General features: G+C 43.6%; 1 protein-coding gene across 1 annotated transcript; it reads right to left on the bottom strand.

Moving 5' to 3' along the window:
• Window positions 1-9,273: 9,273 nt before the first annotated feature.
• On the bottom strand, window positions 9,274-14,402 carry LOC135554491 (tumor necrosis factor ligand superfamily member 14-like). The gene is made up of 4 exons (XM_064986823.1): window positions 13,750-14,402; window positions 12,376-12,409; window positions 11,739-11,825; window positions 9,274-11,547 (listed from the first exon to the last, which is right to left on the bottom strand). The coding sequence occupies exons 1-4, from the start codon at window positions 13,948-13,950 to the stop codon at window positions 11,153-11,155; spliced, it is 717 nt and encodes a 238-aa protein (XP_064842895.1). The 5' UTR covers window positions 13,951-14,402; the 3' UTR covers window positions 9,274-11,152.
• Window positions 14,403-16,477: the final 2,075 nt, after the last annotated feature.

The raw sequence follows: 16,477 nt of genomic DNA, 5'->3' as shown, positions 1-16,477 counted from the left end.
TAGGACCACATTTATTATTTGGAGTCTCACAACATTTCTCACTGACATTACTCAAACCAAGACCTTTCTCAACCCAGGTATTTCCAAAGGTTGTAGGAAACACATGATCCATAAAACTAACAGACAAATGTGAATGTTTTCCTCTTCAAACTGCTATAGGCCTATTGTATAGATATTCCTTCATAAATGTTCCACTTCATGGTTGGTTGATGACTTCAAATGAAATGGCTGCTACAGGCCTACATTTTCAACATGCTTAGCTGAGCCATTAAGAACAGGATAAGTAGTCAAGAACAGTAAGAACTGGAAAATCCAACTGCATCTCATACAGTCATCTTTGTCTTTCCATCTCTACCATAGAGTTACAGGGCCTGGTTAGACCACTGATGATTGAAGATGTGGTGATGACTCAAGTATGGACACAGTCATACACTGTAACATTATGACATGTCTCAACATGCTGTTTTAATCTAAGGCCTGAATCAGTATGTGTCCCAAATTACACCCTATTTCCTATATATAGTGCACTATTTTTGACCAGAGCCCTATGGTCAAAAGTAGTGCACTATATAGGGAATGTGATGCCATTTGGGACTTTATGTTCACAGAATTAGACATTCTTATGATTGAAATTCGACCTGTAGAAACACCAGCCAAGTTCATACCAGAACAGTGACACAAGTATGTTTGATTAAACAAACATTTGGATCATTGTAGAGATGATTACTGAGGGGGATGGGTTCAATATCATGTTAGCTGCTCATCTACCCCCCTTCACACGCACCCTACTTGGTTCATAAATGTACTTGTCCCAAGTACATGGGTTGGAAACTTCCAGAGAGGGAAAGGCCATGAATCAGCGAAACAACAGATATACTGAGCTGCTTACATCGCCCCCAGCCAGGACCCAGAACCCCCACCTCCACTTCCTCTTCAGTTTACTAATATACAACACACGCCTGCACTGGGGGAGACCTCAAAGAGCTGCTTCTTAGAATAGGACAGAGGTGAGAGGAAAGAGCAAGACAAAGACACAAAGATGTTCTCAGGACTACAAAAAAAGCTGCACTAGAGAGTGTGAGTGTGTGTGAATGAGTGATTGTATGAACATATACAGTACCAGTCAAAAGTTTGAACACACCTACTCATTCAAGGGTTTTTCTTTACTTTTACTATTTTCTACATTGTAGAATAATAGTGAAGACATCAAAACTATGAAATAACATATGGAATCATGTAGTAACCAACAAAGTGTTAAACAAATCCAACTATATTTTAGATTTGAGATTCTTCAAAGTAGCCACCCTTTGCCTTGATGACAGCTTTGCACACTCTTGGGATTCTCTCAACCAGCTTAATGAGGTAGTCACCTGGATTGCATTTCAATTAACAGGTGTGCCTTATTAAAAGTGAATTTGTGGAATGTATTCCTTTCTTAATGTGTTTGAGCCAGTCAGTTGTGTTGTGACAAGGTAGAGTTGTTATACAAAAAATAGCCCTATTTGGTAAAAGACCAAGTCCATATTATGGCAAGAACAGCTCAAATAAGCAAAGAGAAATGACAGTCAACTCAAATTTTATTTGTCACATACGCCGAATACAACAGGTAGACCTTACAGTGAAATGCTTACTTACAAGCCATAAACCAACAATGCTTTAAGAAGTGTTAAGAAGAAGATAATTAAACAGCAGCAGTAAAATAACAATACGGAGACTATATACAGGGGGTTTTGGTATAGAGTCAATGTGCGCGGGCACCAGTTAGTCAAGGTAATTGAGGTAATATGTACATGTAGGTAGAGTTAATGTGACCATGCATAGAGAATAAACAGAGATGAGCAGCAGCGTAAAAGAGGGGTCTGGGTAGCCCTTTGACTATCTGTTCAGGAGTCTTATGGCTTAGGGGTAGAAGCTGTGAAGAAGCTTTTTGGACCTAGACTTGGCGCTCCGGTACCGCTTGCCGTGCGGTAGCAGAGAGAACAGTCCATGACTAGGGTGGCTGGTGTTTTTGACAATTTTTAAGGCCTTCCTCTGACACCGCCTGGTATAAAGGTCCTGGATGGCAGGAAGCTTGACCCCCAGTGATGTACTGGGCCATACGCAATACTCTCTGTAGTGCCTTGAGTTCGGAGGCCGAGTAGTTGCCATACCAGGCAATGATGCAACCAGTCAGGATGCTCTTAATGGTGCAGCTGTAGAACCTTTTGAGGATCTTTTCAGTCTCCCGAGGGGAAAAGGCTATGTCATGCCCTCTTCACGACTGTCTTAGTGTGTTTGGACCATGATAGTTTGTTGGTGATGTGGACACCAAGGAACTTGAAGCTCTCAACCTGCTCCACTGCAGCTCTATCGATGAGAATGGGGGCGTGCTCATTCCTCATTTTCCTGTAGTCCACAATCATCTCCTTTGTCTCCTTTGTCATTACATTTCGTTATAGTACAACGGTTTGATTTGTCTAATCTTAGCAATTTCTTCTTAGCCAGCTACATAGCCGTCTTTGTATCAACGACAATTGCAGAATTATCGTATTTCGTCGTCCTAACGTATCTGCCCAGCAGCTAGCTAAGCAGCTAGCTAACATCCACTGTCCACTAGCACTGTAGAAACTATTACACTCAACTGAACGACTCGATTAGCGTAGTGTCAGCTAGCTACATAGTTGTCTTCGCTGTCTTCGTATCCAAGATAATTGTGCAGTTTAGAGTGTGTAGACTTAGAGTGATTATCTTAATTTACCGAGGTTAGCTAGCCAGCTATTTGTCGTCCTTAACGTAGGAAATGCTGCTAGCTAGCTAGCCAACAGCTAGCCAACCTCTACCGAATTGAACTCCAACTACCCGGTCAACATTCGCGTCGCTCCACAGGTAGTATCACATTTTCATTTCACTTCATTACAGTACAACGGTTTGATTTGTTTGATCGTAGCTAGCCAGCTACATAGCCGTCTTTGTATCTAAGACAATTGTGTAGTCTAGAGCGATTTTCTAGGTTAGCTGGCCAGCTATTGTCGTTCTTCTAACGTAGCTAGCCAGCTAGCCCCCGAATAGCAGCACTGTAGTAACTATTACAGTACAACGGTTTGTTTTGTTTGATCGTAGCTAGCTAGCTACATAGCCGTCTTTGTATCTAAGACAATTGTGTAGCCTAGAGCGATTTTCTAGGTTAGCTAGCCAGCTATTGTCGTTCTTTTAAAGTAACGTAATGCAATCAACCTGCTAGCTAGCCAGCTAGTCCCCGAATAGCAGCACTGTAGAATAAACTATTACACTCGACGGAACGACTTGATTAGTGTAGTGTCAACATCGCAGCCACTACCAGCTAGCCTACTCCAGCAGTACTGTATCATTTCAATCATTTTAGTCAATAAGATTCTTGCTACGTAAGCTTAACTTTCTGAACATTCGAGACGTGTAGTCCACTTGTCATTCCAATCTCCTTTGCATTAGCGTAGCCTCTTCTGTACCCTGTTAACTATGTGTCTATCTATCCCTGTTCTCTCCTCTCTGCACAGACCATACAAACGCTCCACACCGCGTGGCCGCGGCCACCCTAATCTGGTGGTCCCAGCGCGCACGACCCACGTGGAGTTCCTGGTCTCCGGTAGCCTCTGGAACTGCCGATCTGCGGCCAACAAGGCAGAGTTCATCTCAGCCTATGCCTCCCTCCAGTCCCTCGACTTCCTGGCACTGACGGAAACATGGATCACCACAGATAACACTGCTACTCCTACTGCTCTCTCTTCGTCCGCCCACGTGTTCTCGCACACCCCGAGAGCTTCTGGTCAGCGGGGTGGTGGCACCGGGATCCTCATCTCTCCCAAGTGGTCATTCTCTCTCTCTCCCCTTACCCATCTATCTATCGCCTCCTTTGAATTCCATGCTGTCACAGTTACCAGCCCTTTCAAGCTTAACATCCTTATCATTTATCGCCCTCCAGGTTCCCTCGGAGAGTTCATCAATGAGCTTGATGCCTTGATAAGCTCCTTTCCTGAGGACGGCTCACCTCTCACAGTCCTGGGCGACTTTAACCTCCCCACGTCTACCTTTGACTCATTCCTCTCTGCCTCCTTCTTTCCACTCCTCTCCTCTTTTGACCTCACCCTCTCACCTTCCCCCTACTCACAAGGCAGGCAATACGCTCGACCTCATCTTTACTAGATGCTGTTCTTCCACTAACCTCACTGCAACTCCCCTCCAAGTCTCCGACCACTACCTTGTATCCTTTTCCCTCTCGCTCTCATCCAACACTTCCCACACTGCCCCTACTCGGATGGTATCGCGCCGTCCCAACCTTCGCTCTCTCTCCCCGCTACTCTTTCCTCTTCCATCCTATCATCTCTTCCCTCTGCTCATACCTTCTCCAACCTTTCTCCTGATTCTGCCTCCTCAACCCTCCTCTCTTCCCTTTCTGCATCCTTTGACTCTCTATGTCCCCTATCCTCCAGGCCGGCTCGGTCCTCCCCTCCCGCTCCGTGGCTCGATGACTCATTGCGAGCTCACAGAACAGAGCTCCGGGCAGCCGAGCGGAAATGGAGGAAAACTCGCCTCCCTGCGGACCTGGCATCCTTTCACTCCCTCCTCTCTACATTTTCCTCCTCTGTCTCTGCTGCTAAAGCCACTTTCTACCACTCTAAATTCCAAGCATCTGCCTCTAACCCTAGGAAGCTCTTTGCCACCTTCTCCTCCCTCCTGAATCCTCCTCCCCCTCCCCCCCCCCTCCTCCCTCTCTGCAGATGACTTCGTCAACCATTTTGCTAAGTCAAACGACACCGCTGGTTCTGCTCACACTGCCCTACCCTGTGCTCTGACCTCTTTCTCCCCTCTCTCTCCAGATGAAATCTCGCTTCTTGTGACGGCCGGCCGCCCAACAACCTGCCCGCTCGACCCTATCCCCTCCTCTCTTCTCCAGACCATTTCCGGGGACCTTCTCCCTTACCTCACCTCGCTCATCAACTCATCCCTGACCGCTGGCTACGTCCCTTCCGTCTTCAAGAGAGCGAGAGTTGCACCCCTTCTGAAAAAACCTACACTCGATCCCTCCGATGTCAACAACTACAGACCAGTATCCCTTCTTTCTTTTCTCTCCAAAACTCTTGAACGTGCCGTCCTTGGCCAGCTCTCCCGCTATCTCTCTCAGAATGACCTTCTTGATCCAAATCAGTCAGGTTTCAAGACTAGTCATTCAACTGAGACTGCTCTTCTCTGCATCACGGAGGCGCTCCGCACTGCTAAAGCTAACTCTCTCTCCTCTGCTCTCATCCTTCTAGACCTATCGGCTGCCTTCGATACTGTGAACCATCAGATCCTCCTCTCCACCCTCTCCGAGTTGGGCATCTCCGGCGCGGCCCACGCGTGGATTGCGTCCTACCTGACAGGTCGCTCCTACCAGGTGGCGTGGCGAGAATCTGTCTCCTCGCCACGCGCTCTCACCACTGGTGTCCCCCAGGGCTCTGTTCTAGGCCCTCTCCTATTCTCGCTATACACCAAGTCACTTGGCTCTGTCATAACCTCACATGGTCTCTCCTATCATTGCTATGCAGACGACACACAATTAATCTTCTCCTTTCCCCCTTCTGATGACCAGGTGGCGAATCGCATCTCTGCATGTCTGGCAGACATATCAGTGTGGATGACGGATCACCACCTCAAGCTGAACCTCGGCAAGACGGAGCTGCTCTTCCTCCCGGGGAAGGACTGCCCGTTCCATGATCTCGCCATCACGGTTGACAACTCCATTGTGTCCTCCTCCCAGAGCGCTAAGAACCTTGGCGTGATCCTGGACAACACCCTGTCGTTCTCAACCAACATCATGGCGGTGGCCCGTTCCTGTAGGTTCATGCTCTACAACATCCGCAGAGTACGACCCTGCCTCACACAGGAAGCGGCGCAGGTCCTAATCCAGGCACTTGTCATCTCCCGTCTGGATTACTGCAACTCGCTGTTGGCTGGGCTCCCTGCCTGTGCCATTAAACCCCTACAACTCATCCAGAACGCCGCAGCCCGTCTGGTGTTCAACCTTCCCAAGTTCTCTCACGTCACCCCGCTCCTCCGCTCTCTCCACTGGCTTCCAGTTGAAGCTCGCATCCGCTACAAGACCATGGTGCTTGCCTACGGAGCTGTGAGGGGAACGGCACCGCAGTACCTCCAGGCTCTGATCAGGCCCTACACCCAAGCAAGGGCACTGCGTTCATCCACCTCTGGCCTGCTCGCCTCCCTACCATTGAGGAAGTACAGTTCCCGCTCAGCCCAGTCAAAACTGTTCGCTGCTCTGGCCCCCCAATGGTGGAACAAACTCCCTCACGACGCCAGGACAGCGGAGTCAATCACCACCTTCCGGAGACACCTGAAACCCCACCTCTTCAAGGAATACCTAGGATAGGATAAGTAATCCTTCTCACCCCCCCCCCCTTAATGATTTAGATGCACTATTGTAAAGTGGCTGTTCCACTGGATGTCAGAAGGTGAATTCACCAATTTGTAAGTCGCTCTGGATAAGAGCGTCTGCTAAATGACTTAAATGTAAATGTAAATGTAAATGTTGATCACATTGAGGGAGAGGTTGTTGTCCTAGCACCACACGGCCAGGTCTCTGACCTCCTCCCTATAGGCTGTCTCATTGTTGTTGGTGATCAGGCCTACCACTGTTGTGTCATCGGCAAACTTGATGATGGTGTTGGAGTCGTGCCTGGCCATGCAGTCATGAGTGAACAGGGAGTATAGGAGGGGACTTAGCACGCACCCCTGAGGGGCCCCCGTGTTGAGGATCAGCGTGGCGGATGTGTTGTTATCTACCCTTACCACCTAGGGGCGGCTTGTCAGGAAGTCCAGGATCCAGTTGCAGAGGGCGGTGTTTAGTCCCAGGGTCTTTAGCTTAGTGATGAGCTTTGTGAGCACTATGGTGTTGAACACTGAGCTGTTGTCAATGAATAGCATTCTCACGTAGGTGTTCCTTTTGTCCAGGTGGGAAAGGACAGTGTTGAGTGTAATAGAGATTGTATCATCTGTGGATCTGTTGGGGAGGTATGTAAATTGGAGTGGGTCTAGGGTTTCTGGGATGATGGTGTTGATGTGACACATGACCAGCCTTTCAAAGCACTTCATTGCTCCAGATGTGAGTGCTACGGGTCAGTAGTCACTTAGGCAGGTTACCTTAGTGTTCTTGGGCATAGGGACTATGGTGGTCTGCTTGAAACATGTTAGTATTACTGACTCAGTCGGGGACAGGATAAAAATGTCACACTTGCCAGTCGGTCAGCGCATGCTCGGAGTACACATACTGGTAATCTGTCTGGCCCTGCGGCCTTGTGAATGTTGACCTGTTTTAAGGTCTTACTCACATCGGGTACGGAGAGCCTGATCACACAGCTGATGCTCTCATGCATGCTTCAGTGTTACTTGCCTCGAAGCGAGCACAGAAGTAATTTAGCTTGTCTGGTAGGCTCGTGTCAATGGGCAGCTCGCGGCTGTGCTTCCCGTTGTAGTCTGTAATAGTTACTTTAAGACAATCCTTAAAATGTCAAGAACTTTGAAAGTTTCTTCATGTGCAGTCACAAAGAACATCAAGCACTATGATGAAACTGGCTTTCATGAGGACCCACACAGGAGAGGAAGACCCAGAGTTACCTCTGCTGCAGAGGATAAGTTCATTAGAGTTACCGGCCTCAGAAATGCGCAATTAACTGCACCTCAGATTGCAGCCCAAATAAATGAATCACAGAGTTCAAGTAACAGACACATCTCAACATCAACTGTTAAGAGGAGACTGCATGAATCAGGCCTTAATGGTCGAATTGCTACAAAGAAAAATGACACATATAAAAACAAGTGCCTTGCTTGGGCCAAGAAACATGTGCAATGGACATTAGACCGGTGGAAATCTGTCGTTTGGAGATTTTTTGTTCCAACTGCTGTGTCTTTGTGAGACACAGAGTAGGTGAATGGATGATCTCCGCATGTGTGGTTCCCACCGTGAAGCATGGAGGAGGAGGTGTGATGGTTTTGGGATGCTTTGCTGGTGACTCTGTTTGTCATTTATTTAGAATTCAAGGAACACTTAACCTGCATGGATACCACAGTATTCTGCAGCAATACGCCATCCCATCTGGTTTGAGCTTAATGGGACTATCATTTGTTTTTAACAGTACCATGACCCAACACACCTCCAGGGTGTGTCAGGGCTATTTGAACAAGAAGGAGAGTGATGGAGTGCTGCATCAGAAGACCTGGCCTCCACAATCACCCAACCTCAACCCAATTGAGATGGTTTGGGATGAGTTGGACTGTTGGAAAAGCATTCCAGGTGAAGCTGGTTGAAAGAATGCCAAGAGTGTACAAAGCTGTCATCAAGGCAAAGGGTGGCTACTTTGAAGAATCTCAAATTAATTTGTTTAACACGTTTTTGGTCACTAAATGATTCCACATGTGTCTTTTCATAGTTGTGTTGTATTCACTATTAATCTACAATGTAGATGTAATAATTGTTTTAATGAAGAAAAACCCTTGAATGAGTGGGTGTGTCCAAAGTTTTGACTGGAACTGTAGGTACAGTACTTGTATAATGTGAGTGTGAATGCATGTGATTGCATGGTATACATTTTTAATTTAACAGGGATTCATATTGAGATCCAGGTCTCTTTTACAAATGAGCCCTGCAGAATGGAAACAAAATACACACATCCAATACAAAATGCAGAGCCGGTTAGGAAAGACATTGGAAATGCATTTTGTTACGTGTTTTCAATCAATGAGGTCAGATACTTTTGGTAGGGAAGTAATATCAAAGTTGTGATCAAATGTGTTTAGCATTGCTCTAAAACCTGCACAGTGCAGTCTTATCACCTATGTCACCAGTAAACAAGTTAATCAGGTCAGGGAAACAAGATAACAATCTCTATGAGAACACAGGTCACATACTGTCATATACTCAGGTCGCATACCTTACTCTTATCTATTACTGTTGATTTGAGACCTCTGTGGTATTTTTCATATATGTCAGTAAAATGGAGCAGAGACACTGTATTGCAGGGGGTTGGTAGGGATGGGGGACGGTGAAAAGAGAAGTGGTTTTCACCTCGTGTGGTCGCAGGCTGACTGTCTAAAATGCAACTGAGTGGGTGCAGCATCCGCTGCTACTGAAGCCACGCTCTAGACTCAATTCCAGCACAGAAGCCCTTTAGTTACACGATGACTCTGTATGTCTGTTTGTGATTACATGCCTGCATGCATATATTTTTGTGGATCAATTAAAGTAAAAAATATTGCTCACACAGAATATTAAGAAAGATAAAAAATTCAACATTTATTTATTTTAATATTTGCAGGATAGAATATACAAAATACCCAGTATGTGTTACAGCTATAGCCTACTGCTTGCATAGCATTAGCATCCAAGAAGAAAAAAACACATTTTATTTTATTTCTCACTATATATGGAAGTTGATAAGTCCTGTTTATCAGAATATGGAGGACAATTGTACTTTACACACTTTACATTTGTATAAAATGTTAAATAAATATAAAACACCAAAAGGTGAAATACAACATGTTGAGGGTACTGAAATTAGTTAATTACTTGGTCATTTTATGGAGGGTATACAAAGATGGAAAAAGATAGTCCAACATTTGACCTTATCATTATGCATTGGTTTACATGCAATTTACCTGAATATCAGGTATTCTTAAATTGTTTCAAAAACGTAGAATATATCTACTTGTCAATATTTCGAATTATCTAAATATCTAAATATTTTTCCCTATATCTATATTATGTATTTCCTTATACTATTATGGACATATTATTTTTAATCAGGGCAATATAACAGAATAAAGAGAATAATATATAAGAGAATAAAGAATAAAAATATGCATTGAACACTAGCATACAGAGGTAATGTTCATGCAGTTCTTTTGTTCTTGTTCATGAGGGCAACATAATGTGTTACCTCCTGACCAAATCTGTCTTTAGAACCAATAAATTGTTTTTCTTAATAACAACTCCCAATTTTTAGCTAACAGCAGCACTGATTTTCAAAGTAGCTCATCTTGAGATAGGCTATTGCCACAGCTAGTGCATCAGCCTTCACAGTGAGAAGCATATGGCTTCATCTTCATCATTAGGTGAATCAGTGTGCCACTCAACATGTTTTTTTTTTACCCCAATTTCGTGGTATCCAATTGGTAGTAGTTACTGTCTTGTCTCATCGCTACAACTCCCGTACGGACTCGGGAGAGACGAAGGTCGAGAGCCATGCGTCCTCCTAAACACAACCCAACCAAGCTGCACTGCTTCTTAACACAGCGTCATCCAACCCGGAAGCCAGCCGCACCAATGTATCGGAGGAAACACTGTACACCTAGCAACCTGGTCAGTGTGCACTGCACCCGGCTTGTCACAGGAGTCGCTAGTGCGCGATGAGACAAGGATATCCCTACCGGCCAAACCCTCCCTAACCCAGACGACGCTGGGCCAATTGTACGCCGCCCCATGTGCCTCCCGGTTGTGGCCAGCTGCGACAGAGCTAGCACAGCTAGCACTGCGAAACAGTGCCTTAGACCACTGTGCCACCCGGGAGGCCCTCCACTCGACATTTAATTTAGTAACCTACTGTAAACCATTATATACAGTATATATATATATATATATTGCCTCCTAATATTGTACAATCTGTGTGTCGCTTCATTGGCGTGGGCTATTGTTTGTTTGAATTCAAGACCAGATTGATCTCAGTTTGTCAGTGTCAGAGTAGCCAGCCATTTCAGTCAGTTGTGTGGTAATAAAAAGATTCAACCAATGTCTTTCATGTAAATGATGTAGAACTGCATGACACGCCTTTTTTCAAAGGCCGATTATTTTACGACCCTGCTAAAAAAAATCCATGTGTGGAAATCCTAAAAACGCCTCTGCTCAACTGTAGCCTAGTGTATGGCACATGGCAAGCGTTATTATGGCTTTATTATAAAGGGGCTTTTTATTCAACAGTACATTTTCCACACATTGAATTGCATCTTGATGCAAGGATTTGTTTAAAGAAAATGAGGGGGAAGGCCTTGCGTAGCAATATTACATGTAAATTGGCCTACAGCATTATTATGCCTTAAACCAATGATAATCAGCCAGCTATCTAAAAAAAAGTATGTTCATCATCAACCCGTATTATATCATATAGATACCAAACACGTTCTCTGTGGAATGTTGTATCCGAACTTGAGTGACATTTTTCACTTTGACAAAGATGGAGTCATCTTCAAAGAAGTGGAACACCCCTCCCAGGTAGCTGTTTGATGTGGACATAATTTTCCCAAACTTGGGGTAATATCTCCTGGACTGAAGGAGTTCAGTGTCCTTACTAAGGTACCGTTGAGTAGTTCTGCAGACCGAGTGTGTGAACACAACATCGACCTCACTGAAGAAGATCTTAGAGTAGACGTAGTAGTAGCCTTCCTTCTGGATGACAAGCTTCCCATCTTTGTACTCCATTTCATGGAGGATTGGGTCTGCCTGCATGTTCCATACCATGACTCCATCTTCATGGGGTGTTTGAGGTCCAGCTGGAGAACAAATACAGGACAGTATGTGGGAAAAGTTCTGTTGTAAGAGCTCATTTGAATTTATCTTCATGTACTATTTCAAACACCATACTATCTGATGTACTACTACATACTTCTATTTCACCCTCTTCTGTCATTACCAAATATTAATATAAAGGGTTGTATAAATGGCCTGGTGGTAATGGTCTTACCTGTCAGATGTGCAACAGGTTTTGAAGGCAACACAATAGGGTTTGGTCTTGAAGTTGGGGGAACCTCATTCGGAATGTCCTCTTGGTCTGTTTTGGGAAAAAAGTTAATGTTGATGTGATGTGAGAAATTGAATGATTCAGAAATGCATTTATCAAATGTGTACAAAATACTCAGTCGGGATACAATATATACAGTGTCTTCTTCTACCAAAGCTGAGTGTCACGGCCGTCGAAAGAACTGGACCAAAGCGCAGCGTGGTGAGCGTACATTTTTCCTTTATTTAAAATGATGCCAACAAAACAATAAACCATTAAAAAACCGACTGTGACGCTTAAGGGCTATAGTGCCATAAACAAAGACAACTTCTCACACAGAAAGGAGGGAAAATGGCTACCTAAGTATGGTTCCCAATCAGAGACAACGATAGACAGCTGTCCCTGATTGAGAACCATACCCGGCCAAAACAAAGAAATACAAAAACATAGAAAATAGAACATAGAATGCCCACCCAAATCACACCCTGACCAAACCCAAAATAGAGACATAAAAAGCTCTAAGGTCAGGGTGTGACAATGAGTCCCTTGTCATTTTGTCACAGTGTTTGAACAAGAGAAGAAGATATAGTCTCAGACATACCTTGGATACTCATACCAGCTGACCCTGACTCCGCCTGCAGTTGAGAATAGAGATTTCATCATAGTGAACAGAGAGGTTTGTGGTAATACAGTACAGGTATGTGTGAGAATGTTCATTTGCTCCTATTTAAGTGGTTCTTTGGGTCTTCAGCAGTGTGACCTTTACATTTTATTAGATGATATGCAGGAAAGATAAACAGAACTGCTTATGGTTTCTGGTAATTAAGCAAAGTAGATCACCCATCCCATCCCAGACCACCCCACCCCACCCCACCCCCGTCTTCCTGTCAGTACATGTGCATGCAGCGAGACTAGGTTAGCTCTATCCTCTTCCAATAAACCATTGCACCCTTGCCACCAGATTGGGTCAGGGGAATGATGTCACATGAAGCTCAACATAACCACAAACACCTGACCAACGAACATATTCTGTGGAACACAGAATGCTGGCCCCTGCTCCAGCAAGGTACGTCACGGAACATTCATATTCTCCGAAATGATGCCAATTCTGATAAACTTCTCCATCTCAACTGTTGCCAAATGTACAAGAATGAATAAAACTGTTTAATGCGTATATCAAGGGGAATCCCAACTCAAACTTTGGACAGAAACTGCTGACCATGACAGAACTTCACTATGTTGTCATGAGACCTGTTTGTACGTAAAACAAAATTGAAACAATAAAAACTCTACATTGTGAATAATGCACTGGTAACTCGGAAGTTAATATTTGTTTCTGTTCCCTATAGACTTGGAAAATTATTTCACAATTAGAGTCTAACAAAACAACCAATTGTAGCAAGGTTCCAATATTCCAAGTGACATATCACCACACATTACTCTGTTCTCAACCAGGATAGTGCCATAATAAAATGAAGTAAAGGAACAAAATACATTGAGATTGGATAACAAAATGTGACTTTTTAAATAATGATTTATCAATGTAATGTAGTATCTTGGGTTTTTAAAGTATTGTCTAAATGTAACTGTGCATTCGGCATAATTTCAGTCTTGTCGACTGCGACTACGAGGTAAATCAAATCAAGTAATTATTCCCCATATGATGATGCAAATGGGTTGTAGATTATTTTTGAGAGAGAAATAACACATCAACTAATGACACTGGAAATGTATTCACTTTCATTTTGGAATGAAAGAAAGATGTTTCTGAGAATAGTGTACACGTTGTGGGGTTGAGAGACAGAGATTGGGGGAAATAAAACAGTGAGAGATGAAAGAACACAGTAGAAAGAATACATAGTTGTTACTAGATTTGTGAGAGAGAGAGATGTGTGAAGAGAGACTCTCAGATGTTGAGGGAGACAGAACAGAGATGGAGACGGGTAGACAGCCACCTCATGGTGATAATACTCACAGATCCCTGTTTGGAGTAGAGGTGGTAGATGAAGCAGGCCTCTATGGCCAAGCCACACAAAGCCAGACCAACCAGCAAGAACAGCAGGCTTTGGGCCACACCACCCCGACCAGGAGGTCTCGGTTTGGGGGGCAGCGGTGGGTAGGCTGCATGGCTATCCACCATGAACACGGAGGGGTATGGGACACCACCCTCAGCCATGATCTCTCCAATCAGAGAATATAAAGAACTGAAAAAGGATCCTCCAAGAGGTAGTCAAGTAGTACCCGAGCGAGGTCCACGCACAAGGGGTCCCGGCACACAACGAGAGACACAGAGAGATTTTTTTCCCAGAGCAAGACCAAACACTAGTGTGGTTTGTACAGTATGACTCCTCAGGTCGTCTTGTCAGCAGAAAAGACAAGACACACAGTAGTGGAAGAAAACCTCCAGATATGAGAAATGTGGAAATCCTTCACAGAAACGACCATCTCCCCAAAGAGCAGTCACAGAAAGCAAAACCTGTCTTTACCAAAATAAATCTTGACAGAGAGAGAGCGGTTACCTCTGGTGTTAAGTTTCAATCAGTCAGATAGAGTGAGGCAAATGCAAATGAGCATCTTATAGAGTGGCCATGCACTGAGTATGATCACCTCCCCACTACACTACATACACCCTCCCACTCTAGCCTAATACAGCATACATCGAGTTTCGCAATAATTTGTCGCTCTGTTCACACTTCCTCTCACTCACTCTCAGCCACTCTCATGATGAGTATCTGATCTGGTAGAGAGTGGTCTGCTGTCTCTACCAGCAAAAACAATAAAATCATGACAAGACCAATATACTCATGATCCTTTACAGTGCAGCTTCTTGTAAAAAACAACAACATATGGTTCATTGTATTCTTATTCTTGTGTTGTTAAGACTATTCATGGTACTTTTTTACCACATGCTTTGTCAAGATCATGCTTTGCCCTCCCTGACATTGGAAGGTTGGGAGTTCGATCCCCGGTCAAGCCATACCAAAGACTGGAAAAATGCGTCTCTGCTTGGCACTTGGAGATGGATTGGGGTTTACTATGTCAGGAAATGGATAAAAGGTACACAGCAGGGGCATATTTAGTTTCAGCATGCTCTCTAAGGTGTGTTCTAAAAGTCATTTTCAATTCTTTAACTTTTCAATTAGTGAAAAGAATCTACAACTAAACTTATATTCAAAATCATATTCTGATGTAGGATCAACACCCTTTCCAAACCCCCTTAGCGATCAGGCTGGGGCAGTAGAAATCTGATTTTAGATCAGTGGCAATTAGTAAACCTCATCCAAAACTAACAATAGCATATTGCATTAACAATGTCAACGTTTTCCCTTGGTCATAGCACCACCCACCACCTCTCTGGCCATAATGCACACTTCTAAAAAAACATTCTGTATGTCATATAACTAAAACATACAACAAGTTGTCCTTAAAAATGGTATGTACATGGCATATGCTGTATGTGTGTACATATTTTTGTATGTTTACTACTGGGTATGCTGTGTATGCTTTTGTGTATGTGTGTTTTTATCTAGACAACTTTTATGTGATGTGTATGTTTTTATTGATTCTATGGAATCCAGGTCTTCTTGGAAAACTGTGGAAATTGTTACTGAGTGGACAATTCTGGCTAAAAGAAAAAAAGAAAAGAAAAGAACTGTATGAAATGAGTGCCCAGTGAGCAAAATGATGTTGGAAAGAAGTTGAAAAGACATAATTACGGAGGTTGAAGTCACGTTCATTTTCAGCTCTAAGTGAAAGTTGAAAACGTATTTTACAGACATTGATAAAGGGTACGTGGGACGGTAGCATCCCACCTGGCCAAAATCCAGTGAAATTGCAGAGCGCGAAATTAGAAAATACTCAATTCAAATATTATTACAAAAAATAATATGTGTTATACATCAAAATAAAGCTTAACTTCTTGTTAATCCAGCCGCTGTGTCAGATTTCAAAAAGGCTTTATGTCGAAAGCAAACCATGCGATTATCTGAGGACAGTGCCTCACATACAAAACCATGAAAAAGATATTTCAACCAGGCAGGTGCGCCATAAAAGTCAGAAATAGCGATATAATTAATGCCTTAACTTTGAAGATCTTCTTCTGTTGGCACTCCAAAATGTCCCAGAAACATCACAAATGGTCCTTTTGTTCGATAATGTCCTTCTTTATGTTCCAAAAATGTATTTGGCACATTTGATTCAGAAATACATCGGTTTCAACTCGCCCAACATGCCTACAAAGTATCTAATAAGTTACCTGTAAACTTGGTCCAAACATTTCAAACAAAGTTCCTGATCCAACCTCAGGTACCATAAAACGTAAATAATCTATAAGATTTAAGACGGAATAAACTGTTTCTAATACCAGATAAAAAAAACGTGGAGCGTACTCCTGTTCACGCGCACCAAAACAATAGAGTCCACCTGGAGCGACACTTGAATACACAATGAATAGGACTACTTCTTCATTTCTCAAAAGAAAAACATTGAACAATTTCTAAAGACTTTTGACATCTAGTGGAAGCCATATGAACTACAACCAGGTTCCTAATAATAAGGGTATCCCATAGAAACCCATTGGAAAATCCTTGACCCTGGATGGTTTGTCCTCTGGGTTTCGCATGCTAAATCAGTTCGCCTGCTAAACTTTAGAGTGTTTTCTTTCCAAATCTACCAATTATATGCATATCCTTACTTTGGGCACG

Source organism: Oncorhynchus masou, chromosome 14 (assembly GCF_036934945.1).
Source record: "Oncorhynchus masou masou isolate Uvic2021 chromosome 14, UVic_Omas_1.1, whole genome shotgun sequence".
NCBI classification, from domain to species: Eukaryota; Metazoa; Chordata; class Actinopteri; order Salmoniformes; family Salmonidae; genus Oncorhynchus; species Oncorhynchus masou.
Note: the sequence above shows the minus strand (reverse complement) of the source record. Positions and strands in the feature narration are given on the sequence as shown.